Here is a 22,075-nt window from a genome sequence, read left to right on the forward strand (position 1 = left end):
TTTGGTTTTGCTGTATCACCAAGTATACGCGTTTGTGTTGTGTTGTTTGTGTGTGTGTGTGCGCGCGCGCGTGTGTGTTCGTGCGTTTGCGCGTGCTTTTGTGTGTGTGGTTGTTGTCAAGTCCCTAGACATTTTTACAATAGACAAACGTCTTATTTAAACTCCCCAGGAGGATGTCTGATAAACACTCAAGAAATCCAGGTTGGGAAAATGTTTTATGAGTATAACCTACCATGCCAAAAAACCCAACAAATTAACGTTTTTGAGCTGACTGCCTGTACCATTATTATCAGCTGTGTTGACATCAGTTAAAATTGGAGTCAACAGTAATCACAAAACATACGTTTCTTGAATTATAGGCTTATTCTAAAGATATTTGTCCGCACTTTACCATGTTGTCCAGACTGTTACCGAAACTTCATAATGAATATATGAACTAATCACGTTTAGAGCTTTACGTATTGATTCATACAGAAATAATACATACGCAAAATATGTCTAAACCGAGAGCTAATGTTGTCATAATTGGCAAACATCGTTGGTATACAAAATGAATGCTGCGTGGAGGCGAGGCGTCAATGCCAAAGACGAAGATCTGTTATTACTTAACTGAATGCACAGAATAACGCAGTATTAACATGACAGTATGTATTCGCATTTAGAAAACAGTAACATTGAGAGTTTGGAGCTGCCATCATGTCTCATAATGTCTTCGTAAAATCATGTTCTTTCACACATTTGTCAACGCTACTACGATGTATGAAATAACATTGAATAAGTGACTACTGTCATGTGCATAGTTTTAGTCATTTACACAACAATTTTAAAGTTTTTACTGATAGAATTACTATCTTCTCACATTTTCTTTGATATTTTGTTCAACACACACTTAAAGACATTTCCTTGGCGACAGAATTCCCCATGCTTGATATTCCTTGGGTCTTGTATACACAAACATGACACACTCCGGTTTCATTGTATCCTACAATTGAGTTATTACCGCAGATCTCCGGGGAAGTTAGTTGTGGCGTTAATTATAACTGCACTGATTTATCGACACTTCTATTATCGTTTGTTGAACATATGCAATATATATTTTTCTTTCATTACTCACTTTGTATTGACACCAAAGTTTACTGTGTGAGGTATGTATAAATAACGTGATTCTCTTTACAGAATATTATATTGGCATGTGCGTAAGTGAAATAAATAAAAAGTAAATTAGGAGTCGTAAATCAATGTACATGAGACATATATTTTACTATCAGATAAGAACCGATTAATTTTACATTAATTATATTTCTTGAAAGCTGTAGTTCTAGGTTATATCCAATTGATTAATGCATACAAACCCAGTATAGCTTTGTATAGCATCTTGAATCCTTTGTATATTCCGGAGGAATCAGTTCGTAGTCGAACACTCAAGGCGTTCCCCACGCTGATAAAAACAGGTCTTTCGCTACCACAGAATTTGCCGAGCTGGTAGGAACCTATAATAGAGCATTATATGTTCACTAATGTCAGAATTTCTCCGAATACCATCATTCAAAACTGACAGAGAGAAATAACCATACCTTGTGCAGACGTTTACGTCAGCATGTTTTTCACGAGCAGGCTTCTATTTGACTGTCAGAGGCTAAAGAAATTGTGACAGGTAATGTTTTCTTTGGTAAAATAATTTCTTTTGAATGAATATTTTGATTTGAACCAACAAGTGGGACGAGTGTGTTAAAGTGGTCGAAGAAACGCAAAGTAGCTGTTGTTGCTCAAATTCCATGAAATTGCAAGAACCCTGATATAGACGAGAAAAACGACCAACATTATTAATTTTGAAAGGCAAGACAACCAGGCCCAGTTGTCAGAAGTGCAGAAATCAGAAAACAAAATCTCTATTAATCGTTCTTGAACAAATTCGATATGCCACGCCTCGAGAGAAAATGACGGATGGAGAGGTATTGGAACAACAAATTCAAACCACCCAGGTTTAGTCAAGCAACCCTAACAGCCCGTATCTGGCAATAGGCGTGAATTCGCGTCTACGGCATCCGCATAAGCTAACGCCAGAGCATCGCCATCTAAGCTGGATCAGACAATGCTTGGGGGAGGGGAGTGAGTGTAGGAAGGATCTTTACACCGATGAGTTATATTCACTTCTTCGCCGAACTTACGACAGGATCTGTGACCGTTACATTGGTGTTCTAGAAAGGAATTCTTTTGGAGGTCGGGACGTTATAATCTGGGGTGGGATAACGGAAAGCAGCAGGCACACCCGTGATGGAGGAGAACTTTTGAATGCTGTGAAGTACATTGTGTACCGATACGAGATTTTGCAAATGACGTCTTCACCGGTTTTACAACAGAACGGAACGACCTGGCATGATGTTTCAACACGATAACGACAGATCACATGTTTCTCGAGTTGTACGACAGTTTCTTAATAAGAACAACCCTTATGTGTTACCTTAATCCGCAAGATCTCCTGATTTGTCACCCATTGAACAAGTCTCGTGTTACATAGAGCGTCTACGACGTCATGCGATTCACCCAACACGCTGCAGAAATGCTGCACTTTCCTCTGTTGAGGTGCGATAATCTTCCCTGTCATCGACGCATTGTGGCCTCAGTGAAATGACGGTACCATGCCAGCATTAATGTACATGGTCTACACACTTGGTACTGACTGTGAGATTCCCTTTTGTGTTGAGGCTCATTTTAAAATGCCAAATGCGCTTTTTATATGGTCTGTTGAGCATGAACATACCTTGAAACATCCATCTTTTGCAGTGGTTTAAAGTTTAACACGGATACTGTTGTTTGCATGCTACAATACTTTTTGTCTTATAGATCACAATCATTGCACGGAAAACTAACTAAAATATCCCCTTGTTTGACTATGTAGAATGTGGATATAGTATCTCTGAAGTCATCATCATCTGACCGTCTTTGATATAATGAACAAGCATGTACACGTCTCTACTTACCGTACTGGCCGTTGTACACAGTGACATAATCCCTGTCACAAGTTCCACGAGAGGAGATGTTCTGAAGTACCGAGTCCATGGTGTCCAGTTGAATGGTTTGGTTTTGATGTTCCGTTGTAATAGTCCATATACAAGTCTGACGCCTGCAACAGACCCCTGTTGCTGAGTGCAATACAAGTAAGGTTGCGAAATGGTTCGAAAGATTCACACATATAAACGCATGACTAGGTACAGATGTGTATGCATGGCTAGGCATGAAGGAAAGCTTAATCATCAATCCAACACACTCATTCACTTAATGTATGCACAATTAAACACTGGGCAACAAATACAAGACATTTTAGTGCTTCTGTTATCCGATATAGTACCGAAGTTACTCACAGGAAGTAGGCGTTTGGGTATCCAGGGGAGGTAAATGTCTTTCCGGCAGAAGTTGCTACGAGAGGTACACCACACAATCCTTCACCTGGTTGTAACAAAGGGCTCAATTCACCACCCGTAAGATTCATGAGGATCAGCCGGGGCAACTTTGAATTTTTACTGATTTTGAAAGATTCAACGATGTCATGTAAGAATCCTGCATGTTGAATTTTGTCATTGCCAGCGCTATCGAATCTGCCTTATTACACGAAAGAAACATATAGCCAAAACTCCATCATTGCAAGAACTGCTTTGTTTTGAATAATGTTTGAGAGATCAGCGCTAGATGATCGTTTTGTATTTTGGAAGTGGTTCGAATATGTCTGTATTAAAACCAGTCTCTGATTTTGATCATTCAAGCAACCAAATTTCATATGACTGAGCACATCTGCTATTACCTATTGGTCCATGCCAACCTAAGCATTTTGTCAAGGGAGAAATGGAACTAGATTTCTAATTTAGAGGTTTTACGGTACATGCAGTAAAGATTATGGACGGACATTGCAGAGTCAGGGTCATGACTTTACTCACCCGTTTTTTCATAGTATCTAATTAGAAAACCACTTCTGGCTACACTGCTGTCAGTCTTGAACACTACATGGAAATGATGTTGGTCTTTCTTGATGAGAATATTCCATCTGCTTGTTCCACAGATCCTACGCCAATAGCCTCTTCTTTGATTATCTGGTTGGACAAAATGTCATGAATAAGTTTGTTGTTTCGTGAAGTTTGCATAGTTTATAGAGTGTGATTTTTACAACCATAAAAATGTAAAATTTGTTTCCGTGTCAGGAAAATATTTCAGCTCTCACAAACTGTCAGTCATTTTCGATCCTTGATGCGCCGCAGGGATCATAGAACAAAACCTTTATATGTTTTAGATTTTTCTGGATAGCTTATAAATACATAATATCTTCATAATAATAGTACGAGAAGCATGATAATATCATTATATTTCATAAATGATTATTATGTAACAGATTGATGAGGTTTTAAATGTAATACAACTATTTTACCATTATTTATGATGTATATAGTGAGGACGTCATGTGCACAGGTGGAGGAACTTTCGATATTGGAATACACCATTTCGAGTACAACCCTGTAGCCTCGTGTTTCAGGGTAGATATCCCAATAACAGTTGTCATTACTGTAAAATGATGGTATTAGGAACTAAAGTAACAGTTCATGTGTAAACTCAAACATATATTTTCGACATTTATGTTAAATATCAGCATGGCTACATTTAATTCTGCAGTGCTTACATATCAAATATAAAAAATCTTACGAAATAAGCGTCCATCAATGGCGAGCAGATCATTCATAAAATGAACAGAAATGTTTCTAAATATTGCTGTATGGGTAGTTCAGCCTGATAACATTATTCTGCAGTGCTTACTTATCAATGATACAAATGTTACAATAGACATTCATCAACAGATATGAATGTTTTGGATATACATGAGCACACATTCTGGCGAGCAGATCATTCATAAAATGACCAGGAATGTCTCTACATACTTTCTGTAGTGGTCTGGGTAGTTAGGAGATGTGAAATTCAGCGGTTCCCTCTGGGCATGGAGCGTCACATTGCACGCACCTGTAAAACACGTTCATTGTATTACATGCTTGTAAATGGCGTCTCCTTATAACCTTGGAACCAGGAACAATATGACTAAGGAACCATGAGGGTTTAGAAACTGATCATTCTTTACTTGGACTATCTGTTCCTAACATAATGAAACTTCTGACATTATTTTGAATTATTTGCAGATGTACACAACCACATCATCATATGCCCTTAAAAACTAAGGTCATCAAGAACCTGACTATTTAGTGTACATGGAAAATGGTATATCTCATACATTGTGGACATAACTACCCGTTGTAATGGGTCATCATATCATATTCACATATTTGTTTTATGCAAAGAACAGAAAATACAAATGTTCACAGCTGCACAGAGATTCAGAGTGACAAAAAACCTCTTCACCAGGCTGTGTGACAAAAGGGGATGATTTCAACTTCCAATAGTCAACTTCCCGTTCATGTCGAATAGTAATGTGCTTTTTATCACCAGAATTTCAAAGATTACAACATTCAAGCTTTCAAGAAATTTTATGGTAGACATTTGAAGGAAACTTCCAAATTTGATGCATCAGTGATGTCCGATTCTGAATTCTCGATTTATTCCATACATTTCCGAATTATTTCAGATGAAAACCAACTAGACATATCATATGTTTATGACGAGTGCCACCGGTGGCGCAGGATGCGCTCACTTTTTCGTGAACGCTATTATCACTAGTGATTCGTGATTCAGAATCGATTTGTTTACTGAAAAAAGGCAGAAAAATTCAAAGACCACTTTGTATTATTCTGTCAAAATCCAAGCAGAAACTTGGATAAGAAGGAGTGAAGACATGCAATCTCAAATCCATTCCTTCATATAAAACTGTTCCATCAATTGATATTCAATTTACATTTTTCTCTGTGAACTGTAGGTCAGTTAAAAATAAGGCCCTTTCCATTGGAGATTCTTTAATAACCAATGATACTGATATCCTGGTTGTAACAGAAACATGGTAGGGTACAACAATCGACAACCATGTGATAGCAGAGCTTGTACCATCTGGATACGAGATACAGCACGTTCCTCGGATTAGCAAACGTCGAGGAGGCTATATTGCAAAAGAACGAATTGACTGTGAACAGACAAAACCCTTGATCAGAAGAAATGTTCACACATTTCGAACCTATTGAATCCTCGATCCAGACAGGTGAAAAACTGTCCATACTGAGTGTGGTATATCGTCCTCCCCCTTGCTAGCAGAATAGTTTCAGCAAAGATGTTTTCTTCAAGGAGTGGTCAACTTGTCTGGACTGTTTAGCAGTGTTACCACAGGAGATAGTTGTTTGTGGAGATCTGAACTTCCATCTTGAGGATTTATTGAACACAGACACAAACCATTTCCTATGGATACTGGAATCTCACAGGCTGGTTCAGCACGTTAAAGGAGCTACCCACACCCATGGTCATACACTAGACGTACTGATCACCATGGAGGACAGCCTGATTCTAGACCGACCACCGCAGATTGTGTGAAGGAGATCTACTGGCAATAAACTGAATCCTGAACTGTTCCAAACCAAAACCAACACGGCAACGATGCAGGTTTCGCAGATATAGAGCAATCTCCATACTGGCCTTCTGTGAGGACGTTAGGGTGTCTACTGACCTCCAGCTCACTGACGGTCCCTTGGAAGAGCTTGTTCAAGAATATAACATCGGATTTGCTTCTCTGATTGACAAACATGCTTCTCTACAAACAAAGACCATCACCCTGAGACTAAATGTTCCTTGGTACACAGACGAGCTCAGAGAGATGAAGCATTCCCGTCGTGCTGCAGAACGACAGTGGCGTAGAACTAAACTCTGTCCATAAACAGCTCTACAAGGAAAAGTGTAAGGGGTACTCTAAGTTGTTAATCAAGACCAAGAGAGATCATTATTGTGATCGGATCGCTGATTGCAAGACCGATCATAAACAGCTCTTCAGACTCACAAAGAATCTGATGGGACAGTCGGCTAAGACAATTCTACCATCGTGCTCCTCTGACAAGACTCTTGCCAACAAGTTCAGTGATTTCTTCACCAAAAAAGTCACTTCCATAAGAGATGACTGACGGACTGACTGAGTTTAGTTTTATGCCGCTTTTAGCAATATTCCAGCAACATCATGGCGGGGGACACAAGAAATGGGCTTCACACATTGTAACCATGTGGGGATTCGAGCCCGGGTCTTCGGCGTGACGAGCCAACGCTTTAACCACTAGGCTACCCCAACACCCCTCTATAAGAGATGATATACCCTCTTCTGGTCAGAATGTCCCAGGTATTTCGGCGATGGGAGTTGATATGGCGTTTACTGGTAAACGCCTGACATATTTCACACCAATTACCCAGGAAGAAGTACGCAAAGTCATTCTGAAGTCTCCACTGAAATCCTGTGAGCTCGATCCAGTCCCAACATGGTTATTGGAACAATGTCTGGAGCAGGTCCCTCTTCTCATCACAGTGATATTGAATAAGTCACTGAATCTGAAGTTCCACCCAGTTTTAAGAAAGCCGTAGTCAGGCCTCTCCTGAAGAATCCTGGATTAGACAAGGGAACACTGAAGAACTACCATCCGGTTTCCAATTTGCCATTCGTGTCTAAGATCCTGGAAACAGTTGTTTTGTCTCGTCTTCAACATCGTCTAATCACCAACAACCTGCAGGACAACTTCCAGTCAGCCTACCGCACCGGGCACTCCACAGAGACAGCACTTCTTCGAGTTCATCAGGACATTGCCAAGGCTATCGACAACAGGGACTCTGTTGTAATGTTGATGCTAGACCAGTCTGCTGCATTCGACCTCATTAACAATGATATACTGTTTCAGCGCCCCCACTTCACATATGGAATATCAGACAGGGTCCTCACTTGGTTCAAATCCTACATGTGTGGTCAAAACCCTACAAGTAGCAATAGGACCAGCTTTATCGATCGACAAGTGTCTTGAATATGGTGTGCCGCAAGGTTCAGTCCTCGGACCAGTTCTTTACTGCCTGTATTCCAAGCCTATGAGTGAAATATGACGGCAACAACACCTTACATACCACGTTTATGCATATGGCAAGCAGATGTACAAAGTCCTCCATCCATCCACTGATTGGATTTCTGCCGCCAAAACACTGGAAGCATGCATGACTGACATCACCAACTGGACTAACTCCAATATGTTGAAGATCAACAAAGAAAAGACTGAAATGATGGTTTTCAAACCCGAGCGTCACTCACAGGCTACCAAGGGCATTGAGCCGAAAGTTGGAACCAGCACAATCCAAGCTGCAGACTCTGTCAAAAATCTTGGAGTCCACTTCGATAGCACTCTCTCAATGGAAAGGCAGGTAAATGCCATCAGTAGATCCTGTTTCTACCAAATTAGGAACTTTGGGGCCATCAGACCATACATAACAGAGGACTGCTGTAAAACATTGGTGAAATCCCTTGTAACATCTCGTCTTGACTGTGGAAACGCCCTCCTGTGTGGACTGCCCAAGTCTGTCATATCTCGTCTTCAGAGAGTGCAGAACAGTGCGGTTCGACTGTAACAAGGTCCCAGAAGCGTGACCACATCACTCCAATTCTGATGAACTTATATTGGCTGCCTGTGCACCTCCAACGTCAGCACAAGATGCTCACGTATGCTTACAAGGCACTGCATGGCACAGCTCCATGTTACCTCCAGGAGCTCATAACCTCATACCGACCGACACGATCCCTCCGGTACCAAACAGTTTCACTCATCACTGTGACAAAACAAGAACTGTGAAATATGGGGACAGATGCTTCAGCAAGTTAGCAGCAATGCTCTGGAACAATCTACCAGCCACCATCAGAGACTCAGATTATACAACTGTTTCAAAAAAGGTCATCAAAACCCATCTATATAAATATGCTTATACCTCTCAACAATAGACTCTCACTCCTGAACACTGTTAAGCGCCTTAGAGTGGTTTTATATTAAGCCATATAGGGCGCTATACAAATTTCGCATTTTATGTATTATCTAAAAACGACATTGTCCAGCTGTAATGCTGCTGAAACAAATACATGCTCCTGATATAGTCACATTTGCATCACATTTGCGTCACGTTTAACAGAAATTTCTCATGAATGTGGAAAAAGGTTTTGTCGCTTCTGTTCGAAACGTCATCCATGTAAAATGACATGTTTGTGAAATCTTGGCATTTCAATAAAACCGTAAGAGGCTGGGATAGTGTGAATAAATGATAAAATATTCTATTGCCATATAGTCGGACTTCATACTACTTTGTAGGAATATAATGCGTTGCCTCCAAGTCAAAGGACTTATATAACTTATGATTTAGCCGCTGACAATAAAAGGTGCGGATTGCCGTTCACTTCGTCAAACAACGACCCTGCGTTGTTGTTTACCTTACAATGACATAAACCGTCAACCTTGCACCGCCACACACAAGAGCTTAATTACATCCTGAACCGGAGCTTATTCTTCAGGCCGCCTTGATCAAGTCAGATACGTTTTTGGCAAGTGTTTAAAATAGATAAACAGGTTTGCGTATAAATAAATACAATTGAAACACTGTTATATGTTTTGATGTTTTGTGTGCAGAAATATACACTACAAACACCACTACACTAAAACCAGGGTTCTTTTATTGTTGATCCTGTGTAGTAAATTATTAGTCAACACACACTGTAGGTGAGTCTCTCACAGTCATTTATAAGAGCATCTTTCACAGAAACCCTTTTCAATGTATTTGAAGGTTATTGGTGTTGAAATATGCCTCACTGGCTTTCATACGACTTTAGAGGACCGTGTGAGCCGCACCAGGGTTAACCCGAAGCAGCCTCATACATGAATGAATACGATATCTTCACAGTGAGACGAAGGAACTTATCCCACAAATGATTGATGCCAGGCTACACAGCAGATACGTTCATCTATGAATAGACAAATTAAGTGACAAGCAGGCCAACCCTTTGGACAAATGTCAATTGACTTGACTTACTTTTCAAATCAATCGTGTATTCAAGAATCATTCTGTTATATTACAAAATCGTCATATCAGTAAGAACTTAAAGTCTGAAAGAGTCGTGATAACCCTGCACTGTGAACGTCTATCCAATAACTCAGAAGGATATCTTTCTTTTCGTGTAGCAAAACCAGTAACACAATTATTTGGAACAGTTCTTAAACTCAAGAAAAACAACTGCACTTTTTCAGATGAAACTTTTTCCAGATGGGTTTTTTGAAGTTACAGGTACAATAGGTTGTCTTTGATATAATATAGCTGCAGTTTCCAATGGAATGCCATCTGAATTACTTTGACATTCTACAACAAAAATATTCCTGACATTAATGAATCTGTTGAAACACTCAATACGTTTCAGAAGTAACTACACTCTTCACAGGAAACATATTTTATCAGTTGCGATCCGGGATAGAACTGGTCTTGAAACATGTCATCGTAATCCAGCTGTGTAGATCGATGATCATGATGTTGATAATAATAATGACAACAGGAAGGGATGTTGGGGATCAAGAATCATCTTCTTGTACAGAAAATGATTTTGGAAGAGGTTAAAACATATCACCGCAACCTCTCCATGTTCTGGATTGACTACCAAAATTCATATGACTCTGTCTCTACATGAATGAATTCTGAAGTCTCTTCATTGTATTGACCTCCCTGAGCGACTACTTGATTAAGTCTTTCATGAGCTGCTGGACGACTCAACTTGAGTTGTATTCGCAAGGGCAGGTGCAGCCTTTAAAATATATTCCAATCAGAAGGGGAATATTCTATTGGGACTCCTTTACTCCTGTTTTTTTTGGTTTTTGGTTGTTGTCTTTAAATCCTCTGAGCTTCCTGCTCAATAAAGAGGGGGGTTACCATCCTGGACCTCCTCAGCACAGATCTCCATCACCACTTACTCATCTCCTTTACATGGATGACATTGAGCTCCTTGCCAAAGGAGATACCAATTTGAAAGTATATGTTTTCCTTGTCGAGTTCTTTTCTAATGACATTGGCATGACATTTCGACTCGACTAATGTATAACTCTTCATTTGAAACATGGCAAGGTAATTCATTTTCGATCAAAAGAGCCCACCACCCTCGTTCCTCTCTTAATCGTTTATATGTGCCAATCAAATCGGGAGGCAGGGGTTTGATTAATGTAGAGGCTATTTATGATAAAATTTATTGTGTACTTTTGCGCATATATATATATCGAATGATCCTCTGGTGATGCATATCAAGACTCATTATGAAAGCAAGGAATTTCACAGCTATTTTAAGTGTTACAAGGTTGTTTGACAGAAACTTAAAATTTCAGTTTTTTGTTGTTGATGGTGATGTACTGCTGGACGCCATAGCTATGGGAGTAAACCAGGTGAAGTCCTTCACCAAGTCTGCCCAGTGTCGGTCATTTGTGGAGAAGCTTTCTGAGAAGCCACTGCATCGTGTGTACATGCACTGTGTGGAAATGAATAGCAATCCAACCGACTCCTTCGTCTGGATGAAGTCGGCTGGTCTTAAATGTGAAACAGAGGGATTTCTTTTTGCTGCTCAGTGACCAGTCACTTCCTTCTCGCAACCACCAAAATGTGATTCTTAAAGGAAATATTAATATGAAATGGCGACTGTGTAATGAATTTACAGATACTGTAAGTGGATGCCCTTCCTTGTCACAAACAGCATGTCTTCAAATACATTATGGCAAGGCTCGTTGCTTTTCCTCCCGTCTCTGCCATGCCTGTGGCTCTGACTCCGAGGTCCATCCACGGTACGACCCTGAACATGTCCAGAGCGTTATGGAACATGCTGCTTTCAAAGTTCTGTGGAATAGGCCCATATACAGCCTCAGAAGAATTCCAGCCAACAAACCTGATCTTGTACTTTTTGATAAAGCCTATGGATTAATATATGTCATTGAATTTTCTGTCCAGTTTGACTGTCATTGGACCAAGAACAATATCTTCTCGATTACCAAATAACAGCTCTATTTTCACAGCAGAAGCTAACGCCATATTAACAGCTCTTATATAACCATATATAATATTTTCCGATTCTCTTTCTTGCCTTCAGGCTATTAAATATATTTCTTGCAAACATCCACTTTTAATAGAAATCATTGGATTATATGATGATCTTGCTTCTGGCCAACACGACATCGTCCTCTGTTGGTTACCCAGCTACGTTGGCATTTCTGGGAACACAATGAGTAGTTTATAGAATAGCGGTACGAGATCACTTTTGACAAAAGCCTCTGTAAAGCTTTATTTCATAAATAAAGCTTTTATCAGGCCCTAATCTCTTCCGCTATTGTATATACCTCTTTTGAATCCCCAGCCAACTTCCTGGGCCCGGTTGTTCAATGCTCGGTTATCTTAACCGCCGGTTAACTCTTAAAGGCCGGTTCAATCCTTAACCATCCGTTAGGTAACCGAACGTTAAATATGCGTTGTTCAAAACATGGTCAGTCATGCCCTTAGCTAACGTCGCCGTCAAACATTAATAGTGTGGTTAACGTCACTGGTTAGCTTCCATATATCCCACAATTCCGTTTTCTGTTTACTGCCGGATTACCAAAAATGGAATCGCGAAATGTCGCCTGGAACCCAAGGAAAAAGAGAAGTCGAAATTTCTCTGCTGACGATGATAATGTAATCCAGTCAATGGTTGAAACCAACTCTATAGTTTATCATAGGTATGCCAATGTCGTAACGCTTTGAACGCTTGTATTGGAAAACAAGGTTCCAGACGTTTGCATATATATTTCAAAGACATATGATCCCAGCTCTGTGTGGGACTTACTTCAATTCCGACAACAGAAAAGACATTTTAATGAGAAACTATAGCATATACATAAAATATTATGAATCCATGAAAATACATGTAATATTAATAGTAAAGGCATGTTTTCAGTGGATAGAATATTTACAAATATTACACACAGGAGTTACTCTTAGACGGTTACAGTCTTAATGAATCTTTGAATTCCCATAAGACCTATCGCTCACTTTTCACTCCTTAAATTGTCATGACTGTATGGCCAAGTCATCAAGATGCTATCAATATCATTTATTAATTATTTGCCAAGTCTGTCAATAATTGTAATGTATGAACACACATTGCCAAATCTTTTAACATCAAACCATATAGATGTTGTGACAATAATACCATTAGCTTTTATCTGAGATATGCATTCAATGCCAATAGAAACTTAACATGTTACTAGCACTACGTGCAAGTAGATCAAACTGTAATTGTACTATAGGCCCCAGGGCCAACACTGCTGAATTTAATCGATCTATTATTTGAGCTTACTTATAACAGGAATCTCATGAATAAAACTGTGCAATATCATCATTATCTGAACGCCTTCACAGACGCATATTCCGGAAAGATGTCTTGAAAAACATGAAGCTGCGTCTAATTTATAGATGAACATAATTTCCTCGATACTCATTAATCAGATGAACCTTCATTTAGTTCAATTCACAAGTGACTGCAGAAAATGCATAATTCTTTTTAATGACTTCAAGGTCGGAAAAACATGTATCATATTTCATAAGTTTATTATAGAACGCTGTAGTAGATAAACATAATTTCCTTGATACTCATTGATCAGATGAACCTCCATTTAGTTCAACTCACAAGTGACTATAGAAAATGCAAAGATAGTTCTTTTCAATTTCTTCAAGGACGGAAAAACATGTATTATATTTCATAAGTGTATTATAGAACGCTGCAACGATTCGGCAGAGAAATACTATTATGCCATTGCATTCCTTGCATAAAACACATCAGTGTATAACATTAGCATTCAGATATTGTTATAAAATAAGTTTAAACTTCCAAACATTATCGTGTAAAATGACAAAGAGATAGTATTATGTGACAAAATGGGTTTCGATATTCAAACATAAAATTTAATCAAAGTGACTACGAAGTAGGCCTGCATATCACTCACAAATCACAACGTTTCGCGAAGTCCGGTATTGAGACGCCAATTACATCACATATAATTCATATTCAGCAGCGACAAATGCATCACTGAATTCTAAGGTTGGGGCTGGTACCTAGGTACTCGCATCCGGGTCGGTACAGCTGGAATCGAGTCCTATTTCTAGGAATCAGGTACCCGGAAGGGAGAGAGCTCTGTAATGACAAGGGCAGACAATAGCTTGTCTTTTTCTTTTTGACGTAAAACACATTTACATCATTGAGTGAGTGAGTGAGTTTAGTTTTACGCCGCACTCAGCAATATTCCAGCTATATGGCGGCGGTCTGTAAATAATCGAGTCTGGACGAGACAATCCAGTGATCAACAACATAAGCATCGATGTGTGCAATTGGGATACGATGACATGTGTCAACCAAGTCAGCGAGTCTGACCACCCGATCCCGTTAGTCGCCTCATACGACAAGCATGGGTCACTGAAGATCAATATAACAGTAGCAGCAGGAACAGAAACATTCGTTGTTATAACGAGGAGTGTAAGTTATGGTGTTACTCTCTATATTGGTTAAACAGACGTAAATTAAATAGCTTGAGTTCAGTTTTAATGTCTTATTACCAATTTTTCAAGTTTTCTATAATAGTCTCTGTCAAATCGTGATTGAATATTCAGAGGTTGACCCGAATGTATTTCTTACATTTCTGGGTACTCGATTCCGATTCGGGTAAGTACATGCGGGTACTCGATTCCAATTTTCCTACTCGTCCCAGCCCTACTGAATTCCTCATACATTTTAGAATCTAATTACAACTGTTTTTGTCACCAATACCAAGTGTGTAGATAAACTGAAACGAAAGATATTGGAGGTGGAAACTAATGCTGTGCTCGAAAGACAACACCTGTTTGAAATGTAAACAAAGAAATTTCAGACTTTATACTGTGTAGCATTTTCTCAAATTTTCAGACACCCATTTGCGTGGAAAGAGCATAGTAGCAAGAAATAGGAAATTAAAATAGATGCAATACAGGAATGTGATGTGTTTATACGAAACTGTCAAGTTTCTGTGCAGCGTGACGCCATGACTGACGCAAAATCATGCAGAACGACAACGGTAATAATCAGCATTTCTGGCCGCTTCTTCTCTTTCTTAAAATGAAAACGACAAAACATGTAACAATGTGGCTTCGTTTTGTGATACTCTTGCTATCTCACCAAGCTTGTGTATGGTGCTCGCGCCTTTCCAGTATCCACGCGGGCTGTAATAAATGTTTTCCAAAAAAAATTCTGTCATTATATATATATATATATTTATTCTTTCAGTTCAATTTTTTCATGTCCCTACGCGTACGTGTTGATTCTGTCGATGGCGATCCAACGTTTCGTGTCCATCGGCGACAGGGACGTTTTGTTTATCGTCAGTCCGTATATCCTGTGTCCGTCGCTTCTCAGCGTATTCATTTGATGTTTGAAAGTGCGAGTCTTGAACAGGGCTTCCTTGAATCTGGCGTGTTTGATTTGTTTTTTCACCACATATTTTTTCACGCCTTTCGCTTTTCTGATTTCATTATCGTCTGCTTTCAGGATGGAATACACTTTGGGCCTCAAGCCGATGTATTCCGCGATCGGTGTGCCGGCGCATTCGTCCTTCATCTTTTCGAGCACTTTTTTATTGATAGTGTCATGCATCGGGTGGTCCTTGGGGTAGTCGCTGGTGTCGTACAGGTGTATTTTTTTCTTCATGTCCTCGTACACGTCATCGTTTCGAATTTCCATCAGGTGCTTTCTGTTGACGATTGTATGTGGCTCTCGCTGTGAGAAACTGCTAATTACCTGCCCCATAAACACGTCACTTGCTGTGAGGATCTGATTAATTTGCCCCACATATGCGTCTCTCGGTCTTAATGAGTTAACACAGTCACGGCTAGACCCAGTGCGACGAAGATCAGTTCTCGATTTTTGTCCCGGGAGGGCGCGTAATACTGAAAGAGTGTGGGTTAATCGTCGAGAGGTTCGAGCTGTTTACCGGTTAGCAGGTAGTATTCTTTTGCTCGAGTTGATCGTAACTGAAATCGTGTCTCTGCATGCGTTTTTGCATACCTGGTTTGCGTGGCATGTAATTTCTCCACGGCTATATCGTGGCGTTTTCGTTCCGCTTCTACCTCGGCCGCATTCGACTCTCGTAATTTCGAGAAAAAGGTAATTACTCCCGAAAATGCCAGGGCGTTGACTAATGCCCCGCCGACCATCATAGCGATCGTAGCCATTCTATATATGTTTATGTAAAATATATTCAGGTATGATTCCTTGTTTTACGAGAACGTCCTTGGTGGCCATGTTCATGATGAGCATGCCCATATCTGGCAGGTCGAAATCGAGCTTGATCGTGGGTTGTTTGAGATATATTTTTGTTAAACGAGCATAACCTACGGCTAGACCGGCGACCACCTTGGCGTGGTATGCGTTGTTAATGACTGTTTTTCGTTCAGACATTATGTATACAAGAAAAAATATATTTATTTTAAATCATAATATGCGAGTTTACCTCTAATAGTGGTTGCGGTGTTGGTTTTGGTGCTGATTGTGGTTTATTATATAACATAAGTAATGTTGCCATGGCAGCAGCTGCGCCTGCAGCTATCCTCAGAGTATAATTATTTTTGTGGTGTTTGGCTAAACCGCCTTTTCTACCAGCGTCGACTTTTTTAAGATTCTTCTTCGTGGTGACTTGTATAGGTTCTTGCTGGCCAGTTTCCATCTTGTATACTATTATTAGTAATTTTTTCCTCTTTAAATTGACAATGCTTTGCCGTGATAATCGCTGCGTTTACGGGTAAAAACAGACGTATTTGTGGTACAACACACAGCTGACATAGCCCAAAGCGTGTTCGATGAACGGATCTTTCTTGTGATCTTCCCACAGGTAAAGTCGGCCAGGCGTAGACATGCGTTATGACAGATCCTATAGTTTTTGTCATCTCAGCTCCGAGCAGGGTTTCGTATCTCGCGTACAGCTTATTGATCTCATCGATGGGCATTTTCTGAATTTTATCTCGAGTGTGGTCACCACCAAGGTATTGTTTGTCTTTGCCGCCGACCGCCAGCGCTACCAGTTTCTCTCGCTTGTCGTCGCTTTTATCATCCACCACCAACAGTTGTTTGAGCAATTCATTGAACTCCATTTTATAATGTAACAAACGATTTTTAATTCTAATAAAATAATATCCAATGCATGTGAAACATAGCGAGATGAAAGCTAAGTTACACACGATAAGAATTTCAAAGGCGACATTTACTATAAAACTATAAACTTTCATTTGCTAGAATTTGCTAAGAATTTGCTAAGATTTGCTAGAATTTGCTAAAATACTCAATAAGCCAAGGGTTGGTCGGTTTTCAATACGAGTCTGGCGTGTTTCGTTTCAGCGAGCTGTTTTGACTCGTCCCTGTTCTGGTTTGCTAGAAATCACGTCGTTTTCTCTCAAGCATTCCTCGAACGAATCCCTGTCCTTGCAGTGAAATAAGGCTACCCATCTCGTCCTTTCCTGAGGGTCTTTCAACTCCGAGGTTGAATTTCTGCATTAGCACCCAAACGTCGGCCAGAAAACGATAAATACGATAGCATGTCTCTCTTTTGGTTATCTCTTTATTAGCGCTGCACTCGTCCGGGATGAACAGCATCAACTTCCCTTTAAATTTGTTGTGATAAGCTTTCAACAAATCCTGCAGATGTGTTCCCAGATCGATTTGGTGCACGTCCGGGTCCATCATCACCAAAGATCTCTCCGTGTACGTTTTGTTGATGTATAAAGTAGGGCAAATAATAAAGATGTTATCGAACACGTCCCAATAGTATCCTTCCAGCATGTTGAACACAAAAACGGTCTTCCCACAGCCCGTCTGAATGCACACTATAGCACAGTGTGGATCTCGAGGCAAATCAATAGATGGCTTGCACGAATCTTCCATTGTCTATATTAAGTTGCACGTCCATAATCACGTACAAATATAATTTTAATTTGCCTTTGTTTTGGGATATTTTTGTGATTTGGATGGTTATCCCCTCACTGCCGTTGTCGGCACGGCGGACCCTACCTGCAACCGATCGTCGTCCATGGATCGCATGTCCAACCCCAGCGCGTGCCTTGGTGGTTAGGTAATCCCCAATCTTCACGGAGGATAGATGCAGTTCTTTCACATTGGGTAGCTTTTTCATCTCATCCCACTGCTGGTGTGCCCTCATACCTTGGCTGAACAGTTGGTTGGGCATGCCCTCGATGGTTACTTACACTTTCGTGATTTCGGGGTTGAAAAACCTTTCACTGTCTCTTTGAAACGGTTCGTAATCCTCCACAGGAATGATCAAGATGCCTTTCATCGATCGCGCCGGCACGTTCAAGTTGATGTTCTACAGCGTGTCGCTCTTGTCCCGTACGATCGTCCGGTACCGCAGGACTCGGTCGTACAGGATGGACAGCTTTCCCGAGTACTGGTTTTCGAACGTGCCGGGCCAGCTCCGGACTTGTTACCATGTCGAACTCCAGCAAGATGTTGTCAATGGCGTAACTACCAGCATCACCGTTCAGCGTACGCACGACTGTAGTCGATAAATGTGAGTTCGTATTCCAACCGATCGCCCAGCGCGGCCTGGTAAAACGGCGCGTGTCCCGTGAGCAACACGGATTATTGGTGATAGTCACCAACTGACGCACGGCTTTGACGCCGAGAGGCTCTCTTAATCTTCGAAAAGGATCTAGCTTTCTTCCGTATTGTGACATTATATATATATAAAATATATACGTTTAATATAATTAATATAATGGACGATATTGAAATGACCGATTTCACCGACCCTCAGCTGGACACCTCGTTCATGGGTGATACCGTTAGCAATGGACTTTTCAAGCAGACCGTAGTCGAAAAACATCATCGAAAAACGATTGCGTGACTTGCAGGGAAACCATTGACCGAGTCCTGAATGAAAACACCACGTTGGCGTACAGGATTCGAACTCTGTTCTGGGAAAAAGGCATTACCATCGCCAGCATTCTGACCGCATTGGGCTTCATCGTATGCAGTAGCATACCAACACCACCACCACCAGGTGGCAGCGACGTCAGAGACTGGGTAAAAATCATCTGAAATCACTCGGCGAAGCCCTGGCTAAACTTGCAGGCAAAACCGCCGAAGCGCTTCCGGGAATCCTTGGTAGCATCGTCTCGTGGCTACTGAGTACGCTGGCTAAAACTGTCACGTGTCTCGGCCAAAACCTCTGGGCAGCCATCGTCGCTGTGGTGGGTCTAGTGTACATCGCAGCTATGGAATTTTTAACCAAATGAGGCACAAGCCAACCGCGATCCCCCCGACTACCAGTGCTGTTTTACTATCGAGGTGTTCTTTATTTTCAACCACCTCACGTGGTGAAAGGGGCTGTGGTGGTTGTGGTCGAACCCCCCTGGGTTTCGGGGATGATGCCACTATGCCAGTTTCACCGGCATCATCATAGGCGTTGATGTTTAAGACGTTTAAGACGATTTCGTTGTTGTAGCACACCACTTTATGGATTCCCAGTTGCATGTCGCTCGGAGCCATATACAATCCCACTCGAACACAAAGTCGACTTTCGACCAGACGTATTCCAACACGTTTTGGTAGCGTTGGATGGCACTCGGTAGATCAACTGGAGCATTAATAGCATCCTCGACATTGGCCAAGAACTGTTTCTGAGCGTCGTAAGCAGTCCCTTCACCGACGATGCTGGAACGCGTTTTGCTTCTGTGCACCCACCAACGCCCACATGTATGTTCGAATCCAATCGTTCAAACGCATTACACCGGCACATGTACACCCTTTCGACCAGCATGAACATTTTCCAATCGTCCACGGAGTCTTTGGGTTGCTGCAGATTTGGATGGTGAAAGCAACACTACCTTTAAAGTTCATCTCGCCATTCATTACTCAACAAAGCAAAGTCCTGACGTAGTAAATCTCGTTTCAGTAAATCATCACTGACTTCTTTCACGGGTCGCACGCCATCATATGGAATACCCAAACCGTGGTTCGGACCGGCAAACGCCAATCCGTCTTCGGATGGATTTCGAATTCGTTGCAAATTCGTTCGTATGCCCGTCGATCATACGGATTGTTCACTGCATCCAACCCTTTGTCCTGTGGAAGCTGACCGCTGATTTCTTTGAGGATACGTCTGGTCTGATAGTACACATGAAACATAAACATAACCCGACCCAGCAGGGCACGGCGGTGTCACTCAACACCAAGCCGCACCCGTTTGTGCGCACCACACGGCGAAATTGAATTGATTCTGCCAGAACTGCATCGGGTTGTTAAACCAAGCGTGCACCGTTTTCACATTCGTCACCGAAACATTGTCATTTATAAACATATCAATAAACTGTGCTCTGAAATGTAAACCATCCTTTGCATCAACCACGGTCTTCATGTTCGTGAAATCTATCCATTTTAGGGTAAAACACTCTCGGTTTGTACATTTTAAAAGTATTATATAATGGACTAATATACTTTAATATGTACATAACACTTCCAGGAATAACGAGCAGTGAGTCTGTTCAACTGATGCACGTGATCGATAACACGTCAGGCCAACTCAAAGTCGCACTCTGCAATATCACCTACCTACCACGATGGACCAACATCAACAGCAGCAACAACAGGCTGTTTGTCAATAACAAACGTAACCAAATAACGGACGGCTACTACAGTGTGTGCTCGCTCAGCGATGAAGTCTTCGAACTCGGAGGAGTTGAACTCACAATTAACTACTCGAACGGAATGGTCGTGTTAACCAACAACGGAAGAAACGTCTTGAGACTCAGCAGGTCATTGGCGAGAACACTCGGGTTTACCCGACCTAGTTCCATACACCGAACTGTGCATTCATCTAGTTACAGCTGAGCACTACGGACAGACAACATTCAAGGTGAATGCCCTTCTACACTGCTGAGATCCGTACCGGTGAAAACGGAAAAGTACAACGACGGCAGAACCGAATCGTTTTCTTCACAGCAGTACAAGAAATTAACACGAGGTACCATCTCGGAATTAAAAATATGTATTTTAGATATAAAAAACATCCTATTAATATAGGGTACCTCAGCATAACGCTGGACATACGATAATGACTAGCGCTCACGGCCCAGGAACGTGATTAAGAAAATGTGCCAACCTAGCAATCTCCGACCTCGGGGACACTCGTGGATTTGACGACCCAGGAATAGACGGTAAACTGTACACCTTGCAACTTAAAAATAACATTTACAAACGCGTTGAAGTCCCCGCCGGGGGATCCGACAGTAACTTAAGTGATATCAGCGATACCGCAGGAGTGAACAGCAACACTCGGTACGCCCTAGTCCGCAGCGGAGAGGATAAATGGATGATATACCCAGCGTTTGGTGGCAAACTGTTTGACCTAGACAACGTTGAGACCACGAGCATCGCTCGGAACAACCAGTACAGCCTCGTCTTCACTGACGAAAACAAATGGGGTTTGGTACAATCTCGAACCGACTGGTTTCTCAACATCTCTCACTACGTGTTCACAGAAAACAAAGACCACTACCTAAACAAAGTCGTGAACAACGGAACCCTGCTCATGGCTGACTTCCCGACAGAGAGGCGTGGTGTGATCATCAGCGCACTCTCGAGTACGATATCCCACATGCTTTCAAGTAAACCTTGGGCACAAAACGTTGCATTGCAAATAGTGTCTGAATTCGACAACGTGGCCGACATCCTGGGAAATATACCAGAGAAGTCCATGCTGATCATCCAAGTCTACCTCGGTGAACCATCATCACCAGTCAAAACAGTGAAAGGAATCAAACTCTGGTGGACCAAACAACAACAATACCCCGTTTGCTCTGTTTACATGCGGGTGAACATCGATTCCCACACCAGTCTGCAGGGAGTCATCGTGACTCTGGAGGACATGATATCACTCACCAAAATTTTCCTACCCGACAACATACATTTAATGGGGTTGAAGTGCACACCTGAGAAATTATCAAAAAAACAAATGGAATCTATTTTATAACATTTTATATAGGCGATATACAATCGTCTTCCCAACGTCAG

The 22,075-nt window shown here is 41.2% G+C and overlaps 1 protein-coding gene across 2 annotated transcripts in view; it reads right to left on the bottom strand.

Moving 5' to 3' along the window:
* The window catches only part of LOC124285544 (cubilin-like), a 72,952-nt gene that overhangs the window by 9,707 nt on the left and 41,170 nt on the right, over positions 1-22,075 (bottom strand). For both annotated transcript variants that reach the window (XM_046721785.1, XM_046721786.1), the window contains exons 3-7: positions 4,418-4,551; positions 3,933-4,085; positions 3,363-3,447; positions 2,982-3,124; positions 1,353-1,490 (exon numbers count right to left, since the gene is read on the bottom strand). In XM_046721785.1, the coding sequence (XP_046577741.1) occupies positions 1,353-1,490; positions 2,982-3,124; positions 3,363-3,447; positions 3,933-4,085; positions 4,418-4,551 (653 nt within the window). The remainder of the gene's footprint in view (positions 1-1,352; positions 1,491-2,981; positions 3,125-3,362; positions 3,448-3,932; positions 4,086-4,417; positions 4,552-22,075) is intronic.

The sequence above is a fragment of the Haliotis rubra genome, unplaced genomic scaffold, assembly GCF_003918875.1.
Source record: "Haliotis rubra isolate DU_JTF1 unplaced genomic scaffold, ASM391887v1 Scf362, whole genome shotgun sequence".
Classification (NCBI taxonomy): Eukaryota; Metazoa; Mollusca; class Gastropoda; order Lepetellida; family Haliotidae; genus Haliotis; species Haliotis rubra.